General features: G+C 46.1%; 1 protein-coding gene across 2 annotated transcripts in view; it reads left to right on the forward strand.

Moving 5' to 3' along the window:
- PAQR8 (progestin and adipoQ receptor family member 8) overlaps window positions 1-24,859 on the forward strand; it is a 68,625-nt gene extending 43,766 nt beyond the window's left edge. The window contains exons 1-2 of one of the 2 annotated variants that reach the window (XM_044302958.1): window positions 14,615-14,654; window positions 18,670-24,859. In XM_044302958.1, the coding sequence (XP_044158893.1) occupies window positions 18,717-19,781 (1,065 nt within the window). In that variant the 5' untranslated portion in view covers window positions 14,615-14,654; window positions 18,670-18,716 and the 3' untranslated portion in view covers window positions 19,782-24,859. Of the gene's footprint in view, window positions 1-14,614; window positions 14,655-18,669 lie in introns of those variants that run through there. The other variant, XM_044302957.1, reaches the window with a different exon arrangement.
- The last annotated feature ends 2,482 nt before the right edge of the window (window positions 24,860-27,341 follow it).

A 27,341-nucleotide genomic window follows, 5' to 3' on the forward strand; every position in this document is an offset into this window, starting at 1 on the left:
GCTCTGCTCTATCTCTGCTCTGCTCTATCTCTGCTCTGCTCTATCTCTGCTCTGCTCTATCACTGCTCTGCTCTATCTCTGCTCTGCTCTATCTCTGCTCTGCCCTATCTCTGCTCTGCCCTATCTCTGCTATGCTCTATCACTGCTCTGCTCTATCTCTGCAATGCTCTATCACTGCTCTATTACTGCTATGCTCTATCACTGCTATGCTCTATCTCTGCTCTATCTCTGCTCTGCATTATCTCTGCTATGCTCTATCACTGCTCTGCTCTAGCTCTGCTCTATCTCTGCTATGCTCTATCACTGCTGTGCTCTAGCTCTGCTATGCTCTATCTCTGCAATGCTCTATCACTGCTCTGCTCTATCTCTGCTATGCTCTATCACTGCTCTGCTCTATCTCTGCTATGCTCTATCACTGCTATGCTCTATTACTGCTCTGCTCTATCTCTGCTCTATCACTGCTGTGCTCTATCACTGCTGTGCTCTATCACTGCTCTGCTCTAGCTCTGCTATGCTCTATCACTGCTATGCTCTATCACTGCTCTGCTCTATCTCTGCTGTGCTCTATCACTGCTCTGCTCTATCTCTGCTATGCTCTATCTCTGCTATGCTCTATCTCTGCTCTGCTCTATCACTGCTCTGCTCTATCACTGCTATGCTCTATTACTGCTCTGCTCTATCTCTGCTCTATCTCTGCTCTGCTCTATCTCTGCTCTATCTCTGCTCTGCTCTATCACTGCTCTGCTCTATCACTGCTCTGCTCTATCTCTGCTCTGCTCTATCACTGCTCTGCCCTATCTCTGCTCTGCTCTATCTCTGCTCTGCCCTATCTCTGCTATGCTCTATCACTGCTCTGCTCTATCTCTGCAATGCTCTATCACTGCTCTATTACTGCTATGCTCTATCACTGCTATGCTCTATCTCTGCTATGCTCTATCACTGCTCTATTTCTGCTCTGCATTATCTCTGCTATGCTCTATCACTGCTCTGCTCTAGCTCTGCTCTATCTCTGCTATGCTCTATCACTGCTGTGCTCTAGCTCTGCTATGCTCTATCTCTGCAATGCTCTATCACTGCTCTGCTCTATCTCTGCTATGCTCTATCACTGCTATGCTCTATCACTGCTATGCTCTATCTCTGCTCTGCTCTATCACTGCTGTGCTCTATCACTGCTCTGCTCTAGCTCTGCTATGCTCTATCACTGCTATGCTCTATCACTGCTCTGCTCTATCTCTGCTATGCTCTATCACTGCTATGCTCTATCACTGCTATGCTCTATCACTGCTATGCTCTATCACTGCTTTGCTCTATCACTGCTCTGCTCTATCTCTGCTATGCTCTATCACTGCTATGCTCTATCACTGCTATGCTCGATCACTGCTATGCTCTATCACTGCTATGCTCTATCACTGCTCTGCTCTATCACTGCTATGCTCTATCACTGCTATGCTCTATCACTGCTCTGCTCTATCTCTGCTCTGCTCTATCTCTGCTATGCTCTATCACTGCTCTGCTCTATCTCTGCTATGCTCTATCACTGCTGCATTCCCTCACTCTTATCACCTCGTAATATAAACCCGCCACACCTTGTAACGGCTTGGCGTGGCGGTATAACTCCTCTGGGGTGCACCGTAATCTTATGTGCAGTGCACACCTTAAAACCTTCTGACCTTCTGTAAATAAAGCCTCATCACTGTGGAATGAAATATTCCACTACTCCACCAGTTTTCATTTCTGAACATTTTCAATATCTCTGCTTGCTGGAACTGAAGACCTGTACAAACCTAGTACCTCTAAGAGCTTCTACAGTTGTATCCAGTCCAGGAAATATTCTCTGAGCTGAGCCGTCTGGATACACATTGTGGCAAATATTCATGCCAGAAGTCTAGGCTGGATACAACTGTAACAAACCCTCAGCTGTCAGAATTAATAGGTGTCCGCAGCAAGCGGAGTTCCTGAGAACGATGAGATATATTGAAACACAAAAATAAAAAATTACTTGGTGTTTGTGGTCCATAGCAGACAGAGGAGTGGGGGAGGGCTGCTGCTGTAGCCAGTTGCCTTACAGACAGACCGAGCTTTGTGAGGCCGACTCCTGGGACATATAGATAAGGGCTCATGCACACGGCCATTACCCCGCCGTGGCCGTACTGCGTCCCGTATACGGCGTGTCCGCAATACACATGTGCACCCCGCATCATGGATTCACTTGAATGAGTCTGCAAACCCGGAGATGCGTACACGATAGTGCATACACGGTGCGGAACATCGCATGCGGATCGGGGACCCCATTCAAGTGAATGGGTCCACGATCCGCATACGGCTGCCCCACGGTCGGTGCCTGTGCATTGCAGACCGCAATTTGCGGTCGGCAGCACGGGCACAGAGCCCTTACGTTTGTGGGCATGAGCCCTAATTCTGTTTCTCAAAATTGTGCCGCCATCTAATCTACTTGTGGCTGCAGGGGAGTTCATGTTCAGTGTCACCTATGGGTCCCCCGGGTGTCTGGGCCTGGTCGCCCCCTTATAATTGCTGCCCCTTCACTTGCGTCTAGGCTTCTCCAGTCCTGCAGCAGATACATGGCGGTATAACATCAGAGCACTTCTTGTTTCCTCCCGGTGACATGTTTAAGGCCTCATGCACACGACCGTATTGCTTTTTCAGTGTTTTGCGGTATCACTGCTCTGCTGTATCACTGCTCTGCGGTATCACTGCTCTGCTCTATCACTGCTCTGTTCTATCACTGCTCTGCGGTATCACTGCTCTGCTGTATCACTGCTCTGCGGTATCACTGCTCTGCTCTATCACTGCTCTGTTCTATCACTGCTCTGCTGTATCACTGCTCTGCTCCATCACTGCTCTGTTCTATCACTGCTCTGTTCTATCACTGCTCTGCTCCATCACTGCTCTGCTCTATCACTGCTCTGCTCTATCACTGCTCTGTTCTATCACTGCTCTGCTGTATCACTGCTCTGTTCTATCACTGCTCTGCTCTGTCACTGCTCTGCTCCATCACTGCTCTGCTCTATCACTGCTCTGCTCTATCACTGCTCTGCTGTATCACTGCTCTGCTCTATCACTGCTCTGCTCTATCACTGCTCTGTTCTATCACTGCTCTGCTGTATCACTGCTCTGCTGTATCACTGCTCTGCGGTATCACTGCTCTGCTGTATCACTGCTCTGCGGTATCACTGCTCTGCTCTATCACTGCTCTGTTCTATCACTGCTCTGCTGTATCACTGCTCTGCTGTATCACTGCTCTGCTGTATCACTGCTCTGCGGTATCTCTGCTCTGCGGTATCACTGCTCTGTTCTATCACTGCTCTGTTCTATCACTGCTCTGTTCTATCACTGCTCTGCTCTATCTCTGCTCTGCTGTATCACTGCTCTGTTCTATCACTGCTCTGTTCTATCACTGCTCTGTTCTATCACTGCTCTGCTGTATCACTGCTCTGCTGTATCACTGCTCTGCGGTATCACTGCTCTGCGGTATCTCTGCTCTGCTGTATCACTGCTCTGCTCTATCACTGCTCTGCTCTATCACTGCTCTGCTGTATCACTGCTCTGCTCTATCACTGCTCTGCTGTATCACTGCTCTGCTCTATCACTGCTCTGCTCTATCACTGCTCTGTTCTATCACTGCTCTGCTGTATCACTGCTCTGCTGTATCACTGCTCTGCGGTATCACTGCTCTGCTGTATCACTGCTCTGCGGTATCACTGCTCTGCTCTATTACTGCTCTGTTCTATCACTGCTCTGCTGTATCACTGCTCTGCTGTATCACTGCTCTGCTGTATCACTGCTCTGCGGTATCTCTGCTCTGCGGTATCACTGCTCTGTTCTATCACTGCTCTGTTCTATCACTGCTCTGTTCTATCACTGCTCTGCTCTATCTCTGCTCTGCTGTATCACTGCTCTGTTCTATCACTGCTCTGTTCTATCACTGCTCTGCTGTATCACTGCTCTGCTGTATCACTGCTCTGCTGTATCACTGCTCTGCTCCATCACTGCTCTGTTCTATCACTGCTCTGTTCTATCACTGCTCTGCTCCATCACTGCTCTGCTCTATCACGGCTCTGTTCTATCACTGCTCTGCTCTATCACGGCTCTGTTCTATCACTGCTCTGCTCTATCACTGCTCTGCTCTATCACTGCTCTGTTCTATCACTGCTCTGCTCTGTCACTGCTCTGCTCCATCACTGCTCTGCTCTATCACTGCTCTGTTCTATCACTGCTCTGCTCTGTCACTGCTCTGCTCCATCACTGCTTTACTCTATCTCTGCTCTGTCTCTGCTGTGCTCTATCACTGCTCTGCTGTATCTCTGCTACGCTCTATCTCTGCTATGCTCTATCACTGCTCTGCTCTATCTCTGCAATGCTCTATCACTGCTCTATTACTGCTATGCTCTATCACTGCTATGCTCTATCTCTGCTCTATCTCTGCTCTGCTCTATCACTGCTCTGCTCTATCTCTGCTCTATCTCTGCTCTGCATTATCTCTGCTCTGCTCTATCACTGCTCTGCTCTATCACTGCTATGCTCTATCACTGCTCTGCTCTATCTCTGCTATGCTCTATCTCTGCTCTGCTCTATCACTGCTCTGCTCCATCACTGCTATGCTCTATTACTGCTCTGCTCTATCTCTGCTCTGCTCTATCTCTGCTCTGCTCTATCTCTGCTCTGCTCTATCTCTGCTCTGCTCTATCTCTGCTCTGCTCTATCTCTGCTCTGCTCTATCACTGCTCTGCTCTATCTCTGCTCTGCTCTATCTCTGCTCTGCCCTATCTCTGCTCTGCCCTATCTCTGCTCTGCCCTATCTCTGCTATGCTCTATCACTGCTCTGCTCTATCTCTGCAATGCTCTATCACTGCTCTATTACTGCTATGCTCTATCACTGCTATGCTCTATCTCTGCTCTATCTCTGCTCTGCATTATCTCTGCTATGCTCTATCACTGCTCTGCTCTAGCTCTGCTCTATCTCTGCTATGCTCTATCACTGCTGTGCTCTATCACTGCTGTGCTCTATCACTGCTATGCTCTATCACTGCTCTGCTCTATCTCTGCTCTGCTCTATCTCTGCTCTGCTCTATCACTGCTCTGCTCCATCACTGCTATGCTCTATAACTGCTCTGCTCTATCTCTGCTCTGCTCTATCTCTGCTCTGCTCTATCTCTGCTCTGCTCTATCACTGCTCTGCTCTATCACGGCTCTGCTCTATCTCTGCTCTATCTCTGCTCTGCCCTATCTCTGCTCTGCCCTATCTCTGCTATGCTCTATCACTGCTCTGCTCTATCTCTGCAATGCTCTATCACTGCTCTATTACTGCTATGCTCTATCACTGCTATGCTCTATCTCTGCTCTATCTCTGCTCTGCATTATCTCTGCTATGCTCTATCACTGCTCTGCTCTAGCTCTGCTCTATCTCTGCTATGCTCTATCACTGCTGTGCTCTAGCTCTGCTATGCTCTATCTCTGCAATGCTCTATCACTGCTCTGCTCTATCTCTGCTATGCTCTATCACTGCTCTGCTCTATCTCTGCTATGCTCTATCACTGCTATGCTCTATTACTGCTCTGCTCTATCTCTGCTCTATCACTGCTGTGCTCTATCACTGCTGTGCTCTATCACTGCTCTGCTCTAGCTCTGCTATGCTCTATCACTGCTATGCTCTATCACTGCTCTGCTCTATCTCTGCTGTGCTCTATCACTGCTCTGCTCTATCTCTGCTATGCTCTATCTCTGCTATGCTCTATCTCTGCTCTGCTCTATCACTGCTCTGCTCTATCACTGCTATGCTCTATTACTGCTCTGCTCTATCTCTGCTCTATCTCTGCTCTGCTCTATCTCTGCTCTATCTCTGCTCTGCTCTATCACTGCTCTGCTCTATCACTGCTCTGCTCTATCTCTGCTCTGCTCTATCACTGCTCTGCCCTATCTCTGCTCTGCTCTATCTCTGCTCTGCCCTATCTCTGCTATGCTCTATCACTGCTCTGCTCTATCTCTGCAATGCTCTATCACTGCTCTATTACTGCTATGCTCTATCACTGCTATGCTCTATCTCTGCTATGCTCTATCACTGCTCTATCTCTGCTCTGCATTATCTCTGCTATGCTCTATCACTGCTCTGCTCTAGCTCTGCTTTATCTCTGCTATGCTCTATCACTGCTGTGCTCTAGCTCTGCTATGCTCTATCTCTGCAATGCTCTATCACTGCTCTGCTCTATCTCTGCTATGCTCTATCACTGCTATGCTCTATCACTGCTATGCTCTATCTCTGCTCTGCTCTATCACTGCTGTGCTCTATCACTGCTCTGCTCTAGCTCTGCTATGCTCTATCACTGCTATGCTCTATCACTGCTCTGCTCTATCTCTGCTATGCTCTATCACTGCTATGCTCTATCACTGCTATGCTCTATCACTGCTATGCTCTATCACTGCTCTGCTCTATCACTGCTATGCTCTATCACTGCTATGCTCTATCACTGCTATGCTCTATCACTGCTATGCTCTATCACTGCTATGCTCTATCACTGCTCTGCTCTATCTCTGCTATGCTCTATCACTGCTATGCTCTATCACTGCTTTGCTCTATCACTGCTCTGCTCTATCTCTGCTATGCTCTATCACTGCTATGCTCTATCACTGCTATGCTCGATCACTGCTATGCTCTATCACTGCTATGCTCTATCACTGCTCTGCTCTATCACTGCTATGCTCTATCACTGCTATGCTCTATCACTGCTCTGCTCTATCTCTGCTCTGCTCTATCTCTGCTATGCTCTATCACTGCTCTGCTCTATCTCTGCTATGCTCTATCACTGCTGCATTCCCTCACTCTTATCACCTCGTAATATAAACCCGCCACACCTTGTAACGGCTTGGCGTGGCGGTATAACTCCTCCGGGGTGCACCGTAATCTTATGTGCAGTGCACACCTTAAAACCTTCTGACCTTCTGTAAATAAAGCCTCATTACTGTGGAATGAAATATTCCACTACTCCACCAGTTTTCATTTCTGAACATTTTCAATATCTCTGCTTGCTGGAACTGAAGACCTGTACAAACCTAGTACCTCTAAGAGCTTCTACAGTTGTATCCAGTCCAGGAAATATTCTCTGAGCTGAGCCGTCTGGATACACATTGTGGCAAATAATCATGCCAGAAGTCTAGGCTGGATACAACTGTAACAAACCCTCAGCTGTCAGAATTAATAGGTGTCCGCAGCAAGCGGAGTTCCTGAGAACGATGAGATATATTGAAACACAAAAAGAAAAATTACTTGGTGTTTGTGGTCCATAGCAGACAGAGGAGTGGGGAGGGCTGCTGCTGTAGCCAGTTGCCTTACAGACAGACCGAGCTTTGTGAGGCCGACTCCTGGGACATATAGATAAGGGCTCATGCACACGGCCATTACCCCGCCGTGGCCGTACTGCGTCCCGTATACGGCGTGTCCGCAATACACGTGTGCACCCCGCATCATGGATTCACTTGAATGAGTCTGCAAACCCGGAGATGCGTACACGATAGTGCATACACGGTGCGGAACATCGCATGCGGATCGGGGACCCCATTCAAGTGAATGGGTCCACGATCCGCATACGGCTGCCCCACGGTCGGTGCCTGTGCATTGCAGACCGCAATTTGCGGTCGGCAGCACGGGCACAGAGCCCTTACGTTTGTGGGCATGAGCCCTAATTCTGTTTCTCAAAATTGTGCCGCCATCTAATCTACTTGTGGCTGCAGGGGAGTTCATGTTCAGTGTCACCTATGGGTCCCCCGGGTGTCTGGGCCTGGTCGCCCCCTTATAATTGCTGCCCCTTCACTTGCGTCTAGGCTTCTCCAGTCCTGCAGCAGATACATGGCGGTATAACATCAGAGCACTTCTTGTTTCCTCCCGGTGACATGTTTAAGGCCTCATGCACACGACCGTATTGCTTTTTCAGTGTTTTGTGGTCCGTTTTTCACGGATCCGTTGTTCCGTTTTTTGTTTCCATTCCGTTTTTTGTTTCCATTCCGTTTTTCTGTATGGCATCTACAGTAATTACATAGATAAAATCGGGCTGGGCATAAAATTTATTAATAGATGGTTCCGCAAAAACGGAACGGATACGGTAGACAAACGGAGTACATTCTGTATGTGTTCTGTTTTTTTTTTTGCGGACCCATTGACTTGAATGGAGCCACGGAACATGATTTGCGGGCAATAAGGCCTCATGCACACGAACGTGGTTTTTTTTACGTTTAGGTTCCGTTTTTTTGCGTTCTGTATTCGGATCGAATACAGAACCATTAATTTTAATGGGTCCGCAAAAAAAAAAACGGAACACATTTGGAATGTACTCCGTATGCATTCCGTATTTCTGTTTTTCCGTATAACGGACAAGGATAGTACTGTTCTATTTGCAGAAAAAAAACGGTCGTGTGCAGGAGGCCTAATTAAGTGACTGCCATGCCATTGCTGGGTCATAGGAGCAGGCAGCGTTGGGTTATATGAGACCTCAGCATGGGCGCCGCTGCCTGCAGGTGAGCAGACCAAGGGACTATAATATCCCATAGTGAGATGGCGGCTTGTATCCTCCGCACATCTGCGAGGCCGGGGGTGGACCATATTGCACAAAAACTATGACCAGGTGCAATTCTTCATTTCATATTTGCCTACTCTTCTGAATTGTCTGGGGTCTCTCGAAATATTGGAGATCTCCTGGCATTCCTAGAAGAGCAGAGGTTTCCTGCCATCCACCACTAGAGGGCGCTTGCTGCATATGTATTGCACCCATTGACTTCAATAGGAGCTATATTAATCCATATGCAGTGAGCTCCCCCTAGTGGTGGCTGTGGGAAGCCAGAATGTAATCACCTAACCCTGCCTGCTTGTCCCTTTTCCATGGCCCTTGGACCAATTTGTTGCCCGCTTAAACAATGCACTGCCCTGGGTTGTTTTACCCTCACAGCAAAATGGGTGGGACCAACCAGGATTGGCCCCATCTCTTCCAAGGGCCCCACTGCAATTGCATGGTGTGTATGCCCTTGCCTCTATTTACATTTCTACTATGCTGTTCATAGCAGTGTCCTGCCCTCCATAGTGAGGTTGCCTGGTTGGGGGGGAAGGGGGGTCACAACATGTGACAGCGCTATGGACAACAGGTCATCAAGTAGGAACCAAGCTACAGATGGCAGACTGATGACACGGTATAGAAGGGGTTAACAGACTAATTCCTGTAACTGTGCAGCTGCGACGCTCTCTCTCCCCCGTGCTTTACACTGCATCTCTGCTTGTCCTGATCTCTTGCTCTCATAGGCACAAGCCCAGCAGAGTGACCACTGCTGGAGAAATGTGGTATTACATGAGATCTATTCAAATGAATGGGCAACAGAATGGGCGCAGGTCCAGACCTAGAGGGTAGACACAACCAGCGGTTCACCCTCTAAGACACCCATAAGCCCTAATGGGGATCCTAGACAGAGGGAGACAACCCTATTAATGGGCATGATTTGTAATGTAATTGTATATAATGCAGCCAAATATGGTGACGCTTCCCCTTTAATGACATGGTTACTCTGTAGCAGCGGAGTGCTTTCTCCACTCTTGGCTCTTTATAGCATTCACTTCCTCTATTGTGAAGCCCTTTCCAGGAATGTGCTGGTCACACCCGGCTCGCTCCGCTTACGTAACGCCAGCTGTTACAGGAGGATTCCTCCAGCGCCCGTGTCTCCAGGAACAGCAGAGTTTAGGCCTCTTCCCCACAAACGTAAGGGCTCCGTTCCCGTGACCGCATACGGCGGTGCCGCGATACACGGGGCACCGGCCGTGTGCATTCCACATCATGGATGCGTACCCATTCACTTGAATGGGTCCGCAAATCCGGCGGAACGGAAGCACGGAACAGAACCCCACAAAAGCACTACGGAGTGCTTCCATGGTGTTCCGTTTCGTGCTTCTGTTGCGCCAAAAAATAGAACTCGTTCCATCTTTTTGCAGAACGGACGGATCACAGACCCCATTCAAGTGAATGGGTCCGCGATCCGCATGTGGCTGCTCCACGGTCGGTGCCCGTGCTTACGTTCGTGGGCAAGAGCCTAATTCTTGTTTCTGGGAAAGCGGGGTGAGACTCAGTATGGCGGCCAGTACATTTCCCACCGGTGTTGTCCCGACGCCACAATCTCATGCTGTTGTGTCAAGTGCCTGGCAAAGCTGGGTTTCAACCAGTCCTGGGTCTATCAGAGATCCTTTAGGGCAGGGATCAGCAACCTGCGGCGCTCCAGCTGTTGTGAAACTACAATTCCCAGCATGCTCCATTCATTTCTATGACTGCTCTTATGGATGCACGCTGGGAGTTTCACAGCTGTAATGCCGGCGGTCGCCGACCCCTGATTTAGGGCTTATCTCCCAGCGTTTTCACTCTGCTGAAAGGCAGATCTCCCGTATGGCTGCAGATCTAGGGCGATCAGGAACCTGGGAAAGCTGGATGGAAACCCGATAAAGTCGTCATTACAGATCCTGCCTGCAGCTTTCCCATCTGCCTTGTTTTGTGTAGCTATGTCTTCAGTTTATGCCTCACTACATGATCAGGCTGCTTGGCCAATCAGGAGCCTGGGAAAGTTTGGTGTCCGCCCCTGCGGATCCTCCAGCGAATGGCATACAAGTTTGCCAATAGTTCTATCGTGGTGCATCCCCGGCTGCTAAAAGGTGCAGCACTGCTCAAGGAGTGGGCACTCGCTTCCTGGCACAGTCGCTTTATGTGAATTTTAGGTCTCTCAACCCCCTTTTTGTGACTTTTGAATGCCCATGCAACATTTTTGGCCTATCGTGGGTGTGGCGGCCAGGGCCAGGACATCAGCCCCAACAAATTTAACAACATTTACGCCTGGCGAAATACAACTCCAGCTAGGGTCTAGTTTCCCTGTCAGGAGCACACCTCGTCATAAATTAGACTCGTCGTCCTCCAGCAAAGACAGCGCAAAAAGAAAAGTAAAACACCCGTCTTAGTAAATGACCCCCATTGAGTCCAGTTTCAGGATTCTCACTTGTTGCTATTTCTGAATCCTCAGGATGCTCACTCCACCCATTCTCCACTGTGTTTATGACTACCACTCCTGTGTGACCTACATGAACCTGCCTGATAGCAGGAAGACACTGATTTCTTAAAGGGACATGCAAGCTAAAGTGTATCTGCTCTGCACTGGCTGCGCAGCTGAAAAAACTATTATTATTCCCTGGTATCAGCCATGTAAGCATAGCGGGCAGAGGGGCAGATCAAATTCAAGCTTGGGCCAGACTACCATAGTTTTGTACGGGGAAATGGAAGGGGAAATGAAGCAGTGAAAAAGTGGGTGGAGTACCAGTATTCTGGACAGATAAATGTAAGCGGGGGTGGAACTGTGAAAAGTGGGAGGGGTGGCAGTATAATGGACAGATAAATGTAAGCGGGGTGGAACTGTGAAAATTGGGTAGAGTGACATAATAATAGACAGATAAATGTAGGCGGGAGTGGAACTGTGAAAAGTGGGAGGGGTGGCAGTATAATGGACAGATAAATGTAAGCGGGGGTGGAACTGTGGAAAGTGGGTGGAGTGGCAGTATAATGGACAGATAAATGTAAGCGGGGGTGGAACTGTGGAAAGTGGGTTGAGTGGCAGTATAATAGACAGATAAATGTAAGCGGGGGTGGAACTGTGAAAAGTGGGAGGGGTGGCAGTATAATGGACAGATAAATGTAAGCGGGGTGGAACTGTGAAAAGTGGGTAGAGTGACATAATAATAGACAGATAAATGTAAGCGGGGGTGGAACTGTAAAAAAGTGGGAGGGGCGGCAGTATAATAGACAGATAAATGTAAGCGGGGGTGGAACTGTGAAAAGTGGGAGGGGTGGCAGTATAATAGACAGATAAATGTAAGCGGGGGTGGAACTGTGAAAAGTGGGTGGAGTGGCAGTATAATGGACAGATAAATGTAAGCGGGGGTGGAACTGTGGAAAGTGGGTTGAGTGGCAGTATAATAGACAGATAAATGTAAGCGGGGGTGGAACTGTGAAAAAGTGGGAGGGGTGGCAGTATAATGGACAGATAAATGTAAGCGGGGGTGGAACTGTGAAAAGTGGGTGGAGTGGCAATATAATGGACAGATAAATGTAAGCGGAGGTAAAACTGAAAAAGTGGGAGTAGTGGTAGTATAATGGACAGATAAATGTAAGTGGGGGTGGAACTGTGGAAAGTGGAAGGAGTGACAGTATTCTGGAGAGATAAATGTAGGCAGGGGTGGAACTGTGAAAAAGTGGGAGGGGTGGCAGTATAATGGACAGATAAATGTAAGCAGGGGTGGAACTGTGAAAAAGTGGGTGGAGTTACAGTACTCTGGATAAATATAAGCGGGGGTGGAACTGTGAAAAGAGGGTGGAGTGACAGTATTGTCAGGTATATAAATTTATGCAGGGGTGGAGCAAAACTGGGTTTTGTTACATTAGTTTGGACTGATAATCATAAGCAGAGGTGGAACTGGAAAAAAGCGGGTGGATTTACATTGTTTTTAGAGAGATGATTGTAAGCAGGGGAGAAACAGAAAAGAAAGGGGTTAGAATAACATTGTTTTAAATGGATAAATGTCCCCAGGAGTGTAAATGTGAAAAAAGTGGGTGAAGTGACATCATTTTTGGACAGATGAGTGTAAGAGGGGTAAAGGAGCGAAACAAGTGAGTTCCATCATTTCTGATAAAGTTAAGCAGGAGTGGAACTGTTAAAAAAGTAGATGGCAGTACATCATTTCTGGACTGTTAAATGTAAGCGGGGGTGGAGCTGTAAGAAATGTGGGCGGAGTTACTTTCTGTGGACCGTTTATACCAAGCAGGAGTGAAGCAGTAAATTAGCAGTGAACCGCATTACTCCGCTCCTCTGCTCCTCTGCCCCTCTCCGCACCGAAGCCCTTATTTGTATATGGACTTAAACTCTGTTTTCTCGGGAATGGCGCAACTGATTTTCACCATCTAGGTTTTGTTTTAGTCAGCGGAATCAACCCTAACAAGGCAGTAGATCTGATCTGACAGGGTTGATCCTGCTGTCAGGTCCTCTTTAAATATATTCACTCATTTGTGGATTATATCTGTTCCTTGGAAAGCTGGGTTGTCACACGAATGTGTGCTCCCCGTCGCCGTGCTGCGGGCCGCAATGCACGAATGCATGAACACTCACCGTGGGGCAGCCGCAGCGGATCGCAGACCCATTCACTCAAGGCTTATTGCGCTCCGTGGCCGTATTGCGGACCTGCAACACACAGGCGTGGTTCCGTGTGCATTCCGCATCACGGATGCGGACCCATTTACTTCAATGGGTCCACAAATCCGGAGATGCGGAATGTTGCGGAACGGAATCACGAAACGGAAGCACTATGGAGTGCTTCCGTGGGGTTTCGTCCCGTACTTCTGTTCCGCAAATATATAGAATATGTCCTATCTTTTTGCGGAACGGGCAGATCTCGGACCCATTAAAGTAAATGGGTCCACGATCCGCTGCGGCTGCCCCACAGTGGGTGCAAGTGCATTGCACAGCACGGCCACGGGGCGCACATGTTCATGTGCAAAAGGCCTTAATTGGTTTTGCGATCCGACCGTTCCCCAAATGATAGGACATGTTCTATCTTTTTGCGGAACGGAAGTACGGGACGAAACCCCACGGAAGCACTCCATAGTGTTCCGTTCCGTGCTTCCGTTCCGCACCATTCTGCATCTCCGGATTTGCGGACCCATTGAAGTGAATGGGTCTTTATCCGTGATGCGGAATGCACACGGAACGGCGCCCGTGTATTACGGATCCGCAAATGTGGTCCGCAATATGGACACGGAGCGCACACGTTTGTGTGCAATAGGCCTAAGACTTATCTGTTAATCTGTTATCAGTCATTGCTTTATGGCGCTGTAAAATTTAATTACTGGACACAACAGATTTTTCTGACATCACATCACCAGAAGCGGTTTTGTAATGCCGCCATACACGGGACTGTCCGTGATCTGACCGCAACCCCCGTCTCTAATAGTAGGAACCTTTTAAAACATGGACAGGATGGGTCCACCACAGCGGGGAGTGCTAGTCGCTCGCAGAAAAAAATTTATGGACCCCCCCCCCCCTCCATTAATCTAGATTGCAGTGGCGAACCATTCTGCAGCCTCTAGATGGCGGTATATACTGAAGGGGAGGGGGGGGGGGTCAATGTAAATGGATTGTAAATGGAAAGAAAATCACTAGTGAGCCCCCATATGGAAATATTCTCAACATGCACTGACCTCCTTCTGAGTTTGTGGTGATGAGCTGCAGTGTAAAGCATGGGGAGAACTACAACCTGAGCATCAGACTTACTTAGGCTCCAAAGCACACTGCAAGGTTTGTTACATGATCAGGACAGGGTTTCGGGCTCTGGATCCAAACTAAATACTTTCGTTCACTGACAGCAAGCAGAGATCTTGAAGGAAGTGGATGCCCTGGAAGGTTCCAGTTCAGTGACAGATTCACGTGTTGTGACACCCACACCCGGGACCTGCCTGGTTACAGGTGGGTGTAGCTGCCGCAGCAGGCACGGCCCTTCCTGATATATAGGTATTGTCTACCAGTATATAGCAGAGCTCACTGAGGGAGGACGAGCAGGGAGACCTTTCCGAGAAGGGCATAAGGTAACACAATCCATATACAGATATATACATACAGATGTAGCAGAGCTAAGTTTGTCATTAGACTCTTTAGCCACTAAGATAATGCTGTAAGTTTACCTGCAGTCCTATGTAGGACATTGTGATATCACCATGACAAACTCAGCTCAGCTATACCACTATGTTAATATAAAGGAAAGACAAGGAAGGAAACCTTTCTACGAAGTGTAAAATGACAGCACAAATTATACAGATGTAGCAGAGCTCAATTTGTCATTGAAAACGTTAGCACCAGTGCCTAATGATCATTCTCTGGAGTTTAGATGAGGAGGGAGACCTTTCAGTGAAGGGTAAGGTAATGAAATCTGTATACTGTATATGAATATATATATACAGATGTAGCAGAGCTCAGTTTGTCACTCACTGACTTGCAGCCCTGTGTAAAACTATAGATAGTACGTTAAGATGTCACCATGACAAACTCAGCTTTGCCATGTCTCTATATTAATATAAAGGAATGACAAGGAGGGGAATCAGTAGACAAGATGTAGCAGAGCTCTGTTCATTCCTCATGATCGCTCTCTTAGCAGGTATACCTGCAGTCCTATGTAAAAACTACACAACACCTTACTATAGTACCATGACGAATGTAAAAGGAAAACATGATTTATACAAATTTATAGACAAATGTAGCAGAGCTCAGCTTGTCATTTAACTATAGTGCGGTAGGTTTACACCGCAGTCCTATGTAAAACCATGGATATCACCATGACACCTGAAAATTCATAGGAAACATGAGGAAGCCGCTCCTAGAAGAGTAAGACGACATCATTATCAATATAGACATACAGATGTAGCAGAGCTCAGCTTGTCATTTAACTATAGTGCAGTAGGTTTACCAGCAGTCCTATGTAAAACCATAGATATCACCATGACACCTGAAAATTCATAGGAAACATGAGGAAGCCGCTCCTAGAAGAGTAAGACGACATCATTATCAATATAGACATACAGATGTAGCAGAGCTCACCTTGTCATTTAACTATAGTGCGGTAGGTTTACACCGCAGTCCTATGTAAAACCATGGATATCACCATGACACCTGAAAATTCATAGGAAACATGAGGAAGCCGCTCCTAGAAGAGTAAGACGACATCATTATCAATATAGACATACAGATGTAGCAGAGCTCAGCTTGTCATTTAACTATAGTGCGGTAGGTTTAGTCTTGAAACATACTTGAAACATAGTCTTGAAACATACGTAAATGTTGGCGAAAAACCACTCCAGTTGGGGTCAGGTTTAGTTTTCCGCTAGCGCACGGGCTGCTGAAGGTGCGTCAGATTTCTGACGAGGGGCACGCCCCCGCCAGCAAAGCCAGTGCAAAAAAAGGGAAACAAAGAGTGGCGTAAAAAGCCGGTCTTTGTAAATGACTTCCTTTGTATTTCCTCCTCTAGGCCGGGGGAGTTGTGGCCCTTAGGGTGTGGCCCTCAGGGGGCTTCTGACAGACCAGATCACCAGGATTTACCTGTTCAGCTCCTCCCTACACCAGTTGACTAGGTTGGACTGCCATTCATGTCCATACCCGCTCGTGCTACCATGGCACCCGTCCTGCCGAGGGCTGTAGTTTTAGACACGAGCCACATTGATTAAAAACTGTACGGCTCTGCTATGTGATCAGCGTATAGCGGCTTTATGTTTGCAATGTATGGCGGTGATATTTGGGGCGTCGCAGTACGGCACAGTATGTCGTTTTTTTCCCCAACATGTACGCTTGTTTCTAGATATACATGTAAGTCCCGACACGCCCCCATGACACGTCCACCCAAATGTCGAAACTTTTCAACACCGCGCGTGCGACTTTATATTGTCGCACAGCCAGTCAAGACAGCTAAAATAGCCGCAAGTCCCTTGATAAATAACCCCGACATTCTGGGGAGAACTGGAGTCGAGAAACGCTGGATTAGGGCTCATGCACACGGCCCACAAAAACGGATCCGCAAAAAATACGCGTGCATTTCGTATTTTACAGAATGGAACAGCTGGCCCCTAATAGAATGCGGACAATAATGGGACATGTTCTATTTTTTTGCTAAACGGAACGCACACGGAGTAACTACCATTTTTTTTGCGGACCTATTGAAATGAATGGTTCCGCATATGGTCTGCAAAAAAAAACAAAAAAAAACGGAACAGACACAAAAAGAAAATACGTTTGTGTGAATGAGCCCTTAAAGTATAACTCTGTATGGCGGCATTATATAGGCATAGTATAGTTAGGTCATTGTATGGTGCTAATGTTAAGCCACTTTATGATGAAAGGCGTGATACCGTACGATACTGTTATTAGATTACGGCACTATGCGATTTTTGTGAATTGTATGGCCATTGGAGGGCACTATATAACGGTATGGCGGTGGCAGTGTATGGCACTATTGCGTATTGTCAGTTATTTGAACATTTTGAAGCACCGGTATTAGAGCATTGTTTTACAGTTTGGTCTATTGTATGGGCACTATATGGCACTATTATTTGACAGTGTTATCAGAACACAGTATGACTATATATACTATTACTACACCTCTGTGATTACTGTATGGTGGTATTATCTAGGCATCGTATGACTGTGTGTATATCTTGGGCACTATTATTTGTACACTGCATAATGGCATTGCTGTGGCGGTGTATCACACTGTTATTAGATTACTCTATGGTGGTATTATCTGGGAGCTATATTATTTTGGACACTGTATGACGCTATTATTAGAACACTATATGATGACATTGCTGTGGCTTGAGTATTGTATGACTCTAGCTAAAGTATTATCTGGCGGTACTATATTAGCACTATGTAGCTTATCGTATGGGCATTGTATGGCATTATTTGGGTACTCTATTAAATTGTTGCGGCATTGTATAGTGTTGTTATAGTTTTGTACTTTTGTGTATTGTAGACGCACTATATGGCGCTATAGTAGGAGATTATATTAAGGACATTATTAAAGCATCGTATGCTCTCTTATATGGCGCTATTATTAGGACACTACATAACGAAATTAGAGCATTGTTATGGCAGTGTTATTTAGACATCATCCAGTTTGGTCTATTATATGGGCTCTGTATGGCACTATTATTAGGAGACAATATAAGGACATTAGGGTATTGTATGGCAGTATTATTTAGACATCATACAGTTTAGTCTATTATATGTACAATGTATGGCACCATTATTAGGACACTACACAACGACATTATTAGAGCATTGTATAGCAGCATTACTTCTACATCGTACAGTTTGGTCCATTGTATTGGATGGCACGATTATTAGGGCACTGTATAGCGGTATTTGGCCAATGCAATCTTAGGCACACGAACGTTGTTTGTTTCCGTGTCCGTTCCGTTCTGTGTCCATTTATTTCAATGGGTCCGCAAAAAAACGTTCCGTAGCCCCGCAAAAAAAAAATAGAACATGTCCTATTACAATGGATCCGCAAAAAAAAAAACGGATGGCATACAGATTTGCGGATTTGCAATTTGCGGACCACAAAACACATACGGTCGTGTGCATGTAGCCGTATGTGCACGTTATGTATGTCGTTTTTTTAAATACTCTATATATACTTACCTCCATAAAAATGGGGAGGGTTGCCCACGTAATGTTTTGTCTGAGGGCCTCGGCAGAGAAGGACATAGCTATAGGGAGTGCAGAGATGGCAGTCACACCCGACCCTGGTGCTACCAGTGATATAAATGGCACATGGCAGGTGAGGGCATGTTACAGGCCACAATGATACGTAAAAGGGATTGTAGTATGCTGTTATTGCCATGTATTAGTATCATGGTTTTCCAACCTCACATCAAGCTAAAAGCCTTCACTCTTTGAGAATCTCGATAAATTATAAAGAAGCGGAAAGATTCATCTGGTTTTGAAGTAATGGAAGATATGATTAGATAAGATGGTCATCAAACATTTGTCTCTGTTAGTCCTTGTTTTAGATGTTTTTTATGAGTTGACTTATGTTTTTTCCCTTCACTTTAGGTCGAAATCAGATTACATCGACGTTCATCAACTTCAGTTCTCCAACAATGACTACAGCCATTCTGGAATGTATAAGCACATTGTCTATCAGTGGTCAACAGCTACGCCGCTTCCCCAAGCTCCTAGAGAGTGGCCTTCTCAAGAAGATGCCTTCTACAGTCAAGGATTCGGATGTTCCCAAGCTCTTCAGAGAACCCTACATTCAATCTGGATACCGACCGACAGACCAAGACTGGAAGTATTACTTTCTTAGCCTTTTCCAAAAGCACAATGAATCGGTGAATGTCTGGACTCACCTTCTGGTGGCCTTGGCTGTCCTCTTGAGATTTCGAGCCTTTGTGGACAATGAAGACTTCTCCTGGAATACATTATCCATCCCTCTAGTCTTATATGTGTTGGCCTCGTTGACCTATCTCACATGCAGTATGCTTGCACACTTGCTCCAGTCCAAATCCGAGCTGGCACATTACACTTTCTACTTCATGGACTACGTTGGGGTTAGCACTTACCAGTACGGAAGTGCTTTGGCCCATTACTACTATAGTTCCCACCAAGCTTGGTATGACATACTCTGGCCTTACTTCTTGCCGGGGGCTGCTATACTGGGATGGTTGTCCTGTGTGGGATGCTGCTATGCCAAATATCGCTACAGGAGGCCGTATCCAGTTGAGAGAAAAGTCTGCCAGGTTGTCCCTTCTGGGTTGGCCTATATCTTAGATATTAGCCCGGTGGTCCATCGAATTATAGTTTGTTCTATGGAGGACTGCTCAGACAGGGCGATTTGGTTTCATTCTCTACAGATCATCTTCTTTGTTATTAGCTCCTACTTTTTCTCTTGTCCTGTCCCGGAAAAATTCTTCCCTGGTGGATGTGATATCATCGGCCATGGCCACCAAATTTTTCACTTACTTTTAGGATTATGCACTCTGTGCCAACTGGAAGCCGTGCTACTAGACTACCAGGCCAGACATGAACATTTCACCACACGGTACAGTCCAACCTTAACCCTATACTCTTGCCTTTCGTTCTTCTTGCACATTATCTGCACAGCCCTTACGGCCTTCTACCTACGGCAGAAAATTAAGGAAAAACTAACCAAGAAAGACTTTTAAGGAACACAAGGAACGTCTCAGACTTCACATCTCATCCAGATCATGTTATTTAATAACATAGGACCTACTCATTTATTTACCACTAAAACAGAGGTTTGGATGTAAAACTGAATGTTGGTCATTTTTTTTTTGCCTTTTACAATTTTCTTTCCAACATGGTCTCTGTCCAAGGCAGCCATTAGCACTTGTTGTGCGAAAGGAAAACTTCTGAATATTGCACTAATTTTTCTTCCTTTGGTGAAAAGTCCCATTTAAAATTGTCTTAGAAAATTAATCCAATTTTTTAGTCCAATAGAGAAGGTAATCATCAGTAGAACTTTCCCTTTAATTAGATGTTTCAGTTTTTTTTTTTTAACTTGAAACATTTCTGAACCCTTTAATAGGAAATCCAGTTAAGAGTTTGATGCTTCTGTTAAGCAGTTCTCAGGCGTGGAAAATTCACGTTGAAGGGCTTCTCTTGATGGTTAAATGCCGGTGGGGACAAACATAGAAGATGTAGGACCCCACAAGAAGGACCAAACTTGATGGTGCCAGTTTTTGTAGGACAGAAGGACCTGATTTCTCCCCCTTTCTATGACCCTTGGACCAAATCCCAAATATTGTTGCTAACAAAGAAGAAGCACTCTGGTTTTTTATTTTATTTGCCTATATAGTGCAGGTTAGGCCATTATTAAAAAATAAGATAGAGGATCTTTTGTATGCCTTGTATAATCTTGCTTTATTCTAACCCTAACCCATCATGCATGACTTTGCAGAGACAGAGGGGTTGGAGTCTCATCACACTGCACTGCTCTATGTAAGGGCAGCCATGACAGATCAGTGACATAGAAAGGTTGTCCCCTCACACTGCAGGGTCATGTTCTCCTATGGGCCTGTCTGTCCTGTCTGCCCTGTCATGTCTCTCTCTCCTTTGTCAGCTCTTACATGCAGGAGACATTAAGACCAGTGTGAAGCTACATCCCATAGAACTACACTGGAGAGTCAGCACACACAGATAGTACAGGCAGGTACTGCAAGTCAGTATACATTCACCTACTATATATCTGCACTTCTGGACCTTTAGATAGTGTAGACATTACATCTTCAATAGAATACAAGGATATACAGAGGAACACGGAGGTAGGGGAGGGGCCTGAGTGCTGCCAGGAGGGATTTGATAGGTGATGATGTCATTCTGTAGTTCACAGGAAGTCAGCCACAGGGAGAGACCAAGTTCCTGTTTACACATTTAAGCAAGCAGTCAGACTTGATATTACATGACCAGGTTCCCATAATGAAAGAGTCCAAGTATATGAATGCCACTGAGGGTGTAATAAACTACACAGCTAAAAAAAACTGGTGGCAAGTTAGTAATATATGTAAAATAGAAAAAAGACCCAGAGTGCTTCTTTAAGTTCTTCAGTAGAGGTAGAGAGGGAAGGGGTTGGGCAAACCAAGACTAGGCCCTTTCTTTCCGAGGGCTCCATAGCAGCAACATGGAATGTATGACCTTGACTGTGGGCAATTATTTGCAATGGTTTCTAAGCTTCAAGCAACACTTGATCTCCTACCCAGTCCTCAGTAGGTCTTGGCCAATAGATGACAAATTAGGTATGACAAGGGGACTAGATATGGCATGGGACATTACCTAAACTATTGTAACTGAGAGACTTGTTACAATAGTTTAGGTAATGTTTCACAATGGCACTTCATACATGATCGAAACTTGAACTTATCTTGTGTTGAACTGAAGGACTTTGGGCTCCTCATTCTACTATCAGCTTTATATAGCGTTGACTTTTCCTGCATCACCTGGGTCTTTGGTGGGCCATTCCAACCCTGGACCTATCCTTTCGTAGTATTGATAGCTTCCATGTGTTGACCTTTTTCTGCATAGCTGGGTCTTGGGTGGGCCAGTCCAACCCTGGACCTATCCTTTTGTAGTGTTGATAGCTTCCATGTGTTGTTCTAACACTGTCCGTCAACATCATGGAGAAGACCTTGTTCAGATTTCTCTTGGCCTTAGTTCACTCTATTTGGTCAGTTATTTCCATCTGTTATTGTAAGCCAAAACTAAAGCGTGAACATGGCCTTAAGCTGGTCATGTGTCTTAACATGGAATGTTCCTTGACCTCAGCCTTCACCTTCCAAGGTGAAAAATCATAGAGTTCAGTTATTGTCTCCAAGACCAAACAGTTCTCACCCATCGGAGGAATCGGTTGAGGAGGAAGGAAAGAATCTTTACAATTTTGGTAATTAGGGTCTTCTAAATCTCCTTCATTTAATTTTGAGTCCAAGACTTACGTTATTATAACTTATTATACTCACGGACAGTCTTAACATTTAATGAGCAGGTGCTGGCGATTGTAGCCTTTTATATACTGTATAAGTTTATGTCTAATCTTTAATAATGCGATATGTAAAATAATATAAAAACGGTATAAAAGATTGCGCTGAAGGCTGGCCGAGGTGTTTAGTTTGCACTGGAAAATAATCACTAGATGCAATGAAGCAGGCCTTTGCATGATGTCCACGTGTTCTCCGAGTGGACGTATAATGCACATGAGACTCTTGGACCACTGGCATCCTCACGTAATGCCAGCGGCCACTTATGCCATATTAGCCTATATAGAATAAGCAACAATAGATATGCAACTGACCACTGTGACTAAGTAATTAAAGGAACTGTCCACAGCTTGAGGAACCCACTTAAAATTTTGAGAGTAAGTACTACCAGTCTTATTCCTTTCTAGTAATACGTATCATATTGACCAAGAGGTTGGCCATGTTGATTTATGGTGCTGTTGTTCTGGGTTCAAATCCAACCAGGGCAGCATATGTACATTCAAAAGAAGAATTCCTGCGCTTACTCTCTGACTGCACCTAAGTACCAATGACTAGAAGCAGGGTTCTACCAAGTCTGCTGTCCTCTAAGTTATAAGTAGTATCTCTATGCGACACCTTCTCGCCTACCTGTACTTCTAGAGGAGAGTCCGCGATGTTGATGTGCAGTGGTGAATACTTGATAGTTGTCTCTATCCTTCAGTCCGGTGGAAACAGTCAGACTGTGTAGTTGGAAAACGTTCCCCGGCCGGCAGCATGTTTCCTATCCAAAAAAGCTTGCTCTCCAAATCGGAGCGCCTGTGACGTCACGGTAGCAGGAGCTGTTGTGCACCAAAAATCTGGCGCCTTTCGAAAGGATCGCCTTTCTTCCTCGGGGAGCATCCAGGGCCCTAGATCAGCAACATGTGCAGGCTTCTTGGTACCCATAGTCTTTCGGGCTCCATAGTGGGGAAATTACATTGTTAGCTCCTCGGGGGTGGAGCCTAATCTGAATAAATATATAAGCTCTGATTTATCATACCTTCACTCCTGGCATTAAAAAGTAGCAATAATAGGGATTTTGCGACTTGCGCAAAATTTAAGCGTTTGCACTAAATTTTGTGATTTTTCTTTGCACTCTCTTGCACAAAAAGTTGTGACTTTTTGCATTTTTACACCACTCACTCCAGTTTTGTGATGTGGGTGTGGTTAGCTATGTTAATGAGTTTTACTCCAGATTTATCATCAAGACTTTTTTTTAAAGTTACAATCTCACTCCAGGAGGAAGGTGGAATCGGAGAACTGAAGGAGCTTCTCTAGACAAAAGTGTAAGGGCTAAGGAGAAGAAAAATGTATCAAGTAACCTGAGACATTTGATAAATGTGGCAACGCAGACTCAAGCAAAACGGACTTGATAAATTCCCCCCATTGTCTTTACAATATATATCAGTGTTATATACCGTAAATACACTTGTACCCATAATGAAGGAATAAAGCTACTCGTTAATCTAATATTCAGGGTCACTGACGGCCCTACAAGAACGTGGCAGAACGGTCCCAGTACAATTATAAATTGTTTGCTATTTTATTTTATTTTTATTTTTTATATATACATAGATTTTTCAATGGTCAAGCTGCTGACATGGTGGAGTTCCTTACATCCACCGTGTGTAGGTTTTTACTATGTATGATGAAAATACGTTTTAATACCTGGTACTGTACTAGAGTGTAAATACCTAGGGCCTCATTTATTGAAAGGATCTGAAATTAAAGGGGTATTCTAATTGTAGGATATGGATGACCCATCGTCAGGATAGGCCATCGATATCTGATCAGTGAGTGCTGTGGCCTCCTCACAGTATACCAAGCACAGCGCCATACATTTTATAGTGGCTGTGCTTGGTATTGCAGCCTAGGCCCATTTACTTGAAGGGGTTATCCAAGCTCTATAATGTCCCCCCTAATGCCCGGGCCCCTCCTCGTACTGGTCATACTTACCCCGCTCACTGGCACCCACGTTGCACTGCTGCCTCTGCATCTCCCTGTGGCGTGGATCAAAACATCCGGCGACCCGGGGGCGAGGCAGCCAATAGCAGGCCACGAAGGGAACGAGCCTTCCTAGCAAGGGAGGCTTATTCTTGTTGCAGCCTGCTATTGGTGCAAAATTACCCCCCCCCCCCCCCCCCCCATTGCCAGAAGTTTTGATCGGCGTGATGGGAAGATGCAGCGGCGGACGGGCGACATCAGAAGCGGCGTGGAGTAAGTATGACCAGTATGAGGGGCACAGGCATCAGGGGGGACATTATGGAGGTTGGATAACCCCTTTAACGGGACTGAGCTGTGCCTAGGCCGTGTGACCAATATTCCTGATGTCACTGGGGTAGCGTTCACCGTGTAACTATTTCTCATTGATGGTCAAAACCCAGAAATCCATCTTAAAGGGATTGTCCACAACCACTGCCCTGTGAGCAGGTCTCCAGGCAATTAGCATATGGAAATGGAGAAACCCTTTAAACGATGTAGAAGCCTACCCACCATCTCAGATTTTGACTAATTCTACTAGAATTTATTCAGGGTTTTTTTGTTTTGTTTATGTTATCGGTAATACTTTTTAAAATAATTTATATATTTTTTTCAATTATTTGTTGATCCCAATATAAAATCTTGACAAATCTCCACAGTTGTGTCTTGTACTCATTCATTTGCCTAAGTTTTTTTTTAACTTGGTGTAACTTGTACGTGGTGACCAAATACAATAAAATACTTTTTACACTCCCGGTATTTTTGATAATTACTTCAAGGGTACTTCTTTCCAAAAATGAAGATTTGCCTGTGCCTCCGAATCCTTACCATTATTTGAAAACCAAAAAGAAGGACATGTTAACCACCTCCCGACCGCCTAATGCAGGGATGCGTCCTGCGAACGGCCGGTTATTCCTCCTGGACGCATCTACACGTCATCTCGCGAGAGCCGAGATTTTGCGTGAACGCGCGTGCGTTCACAGCGACGCGCAGCTGAGAAGTTGATCTACAGCCTGCCAGCAGCGATCATTCGCTGGCAGGCTGTAGATGCGATTTTTTTAACCCCAAAAAGGTATATTAGACGCTGTTTTGTTAACAGCGTCTAATATACCTGCTACCTGGTGGTCCCTTTTGCTTGGATCGACCACCAGAGGACACAGGCAGCTCTGTAAGTAGCACCAATCACCACACTACACTACACCCCCCCCCGTCACTTATTAACCCCTGATCACCCCCCTGTCATTGATCACCCCCTGTAAGGCTCCATTCAGACATCCGTATGTGTTTTGCGGATCCACGGATCCGCGGATCTGCAAAACATGGACACCAGCAATGTGCTTTGCCACGGACACCGGCAATGTTAAGACTGTAAAAATACACCCCAAAACAAATTGCCCTCCTTCTCCTGAGTACGGCGATACCACATGTGTGACACTTTTTTGCAGCCTAGGTGCACAAAGGGGCCCAAATTCCAATGAGTACCTTTTAGGAGGGCATTTTTAGACATTTGGATTCCAGACTTTTTCTCACGCTTTAGGGCCCCTAAAATGCCAGGGCAGTATGAATACCCCCACATGTGACCCCATTTAGGAAAGAAGACTCCCCAAGGTATTCAGTGAGGGGCATCGCGAGTTCATGTAAAATTTTATTTTTTGTCACAAGTTAGTGGAATATGAGACTTTGTAAGATAAAAAAAAAAATCATTTTCCGCTAACTTGTGCCAAAAAAAAAAACTTCTATGAACTCGCCATGCCCGTCACAGAATACCTTGGGGTGTCTTCTTTCCAAAATGGGGTTACTTGTGGGGTATTTATACTGCCCTGGCATTTTAGGGGCCCTAAAGCGTGAGAAGTAGCTTGGAATCCAAATGCGTAAAAATGTCCTGTGAAATCCTAAAGGTACTCATTGGAATTTGGGCCCCTTTACGCACCTAGGCTGCAAAAAAGTGTCACACATGTGGTATCGCCGTACTCAGAAGAAGTAGGGCAATGTGTTTTGGGGTGTATTTTTACATACCGTATTTTTCGCCGTATAAGACGCACTTTTTTCCCCCCAAAAGTGGGGGGAAAATAGCACTGCGTCTTATATGGCGAATGTAGCTTATTTTGCCCAGTTTTCAATGATACACCCGCCGCGATGCCGTGCGGCGGGTGTATCAGCTGTGAGGGAGGAGGGGCTGGGGGCGGCATCTGCATTTATAATGACAGCGGGGCCCGTGCAGTGACTGTATTCTACTACACGGGCCCCGCTTACTGTATAATCATATCCCTAATAATTAATCGTTGTATGCATGTAAAAGCATAATGAGCGTTAATGAGCGCTGTGTATTACTTACAATTAGAAGCGCTCGCCGTTCGGAGCAGAGAGGAGGGAGGAGGCAGGCCGGGAGGACGGGCGCTGGCAGTGTGAGTCATACGTCACGCGCCTGCGCCGCCCACTTTATGAATGAAGCAGGCGGCGTGGGCGCATGACGTATGACTCACACTGCCAGCGCCCGTCCTCCCGGCCTGCCTCCTCCCTCCTCTCTGCTCCGAACGGCGAGCGCTTCTAATTGTAAGTAATACACAGCGCTCATTAACGCTCATTATGCTTTTACATGCATACAACGATTAACTATTAGGGATATGATTATACAGTAAGCGGGGCCCGTGTAGTAGAATACAGTCCACCCCCATTATAAAAGCAGATGCGACCCCCACACTTATGGAGGGGATCTGTGGATGACACATAGCATAAGATGCTATATATGTGTCATCCACAGATCCCCCCCATAACTGTCATACACAGATCCTCATCCTCATAACAGTGCCATCCAGAGAGGATCCCCCATAAGTGTCACCCACAGATCCCCCATAACAGTGCGTCACCCACAGATCCCCCATAACAGTGCGTCATCCACAGATCCCCATAACAGTGCGTCACTCACAGATCCCCCATAACAGTGCGTCACCCACAGATCCCCCATAACAGTGCGTCACCCACAGATCCCCCATAACAGTGCGTCATCCACAGATCCCCATAACAGTCCGTCACTCACAGATCCCCCATAACAGTGCGTCACCCACAGATCCCCCATAACAGTGCGTCATCCACAGATCCCCATAACAGTGCGTCACTCACAGATCCCCCATAACAGTGCGTCATCCACAGATCCCCCATAACAGTGCGTCACTCACAGATCCCCCATAACAGTGTGTCATCCACAGATCCCCCATAACAGTGCGTCACCCACAGACC

This window comes from Bufo gargarizans, chromosome 8 (genome assembly GCF_014858855.1).
Source record: "Bufo gargarizans isolate SCDJY-AF-19 chromosome 8, ASM1485885v1, whole genome shotgun sequence".
Taxonomy (NCBI): domain Eukaryota; kingdom Metazoa; phylum Chordata; class Amphibia; order Anura; family Bufonidae; genus Bufo; species Bufo gargarizans.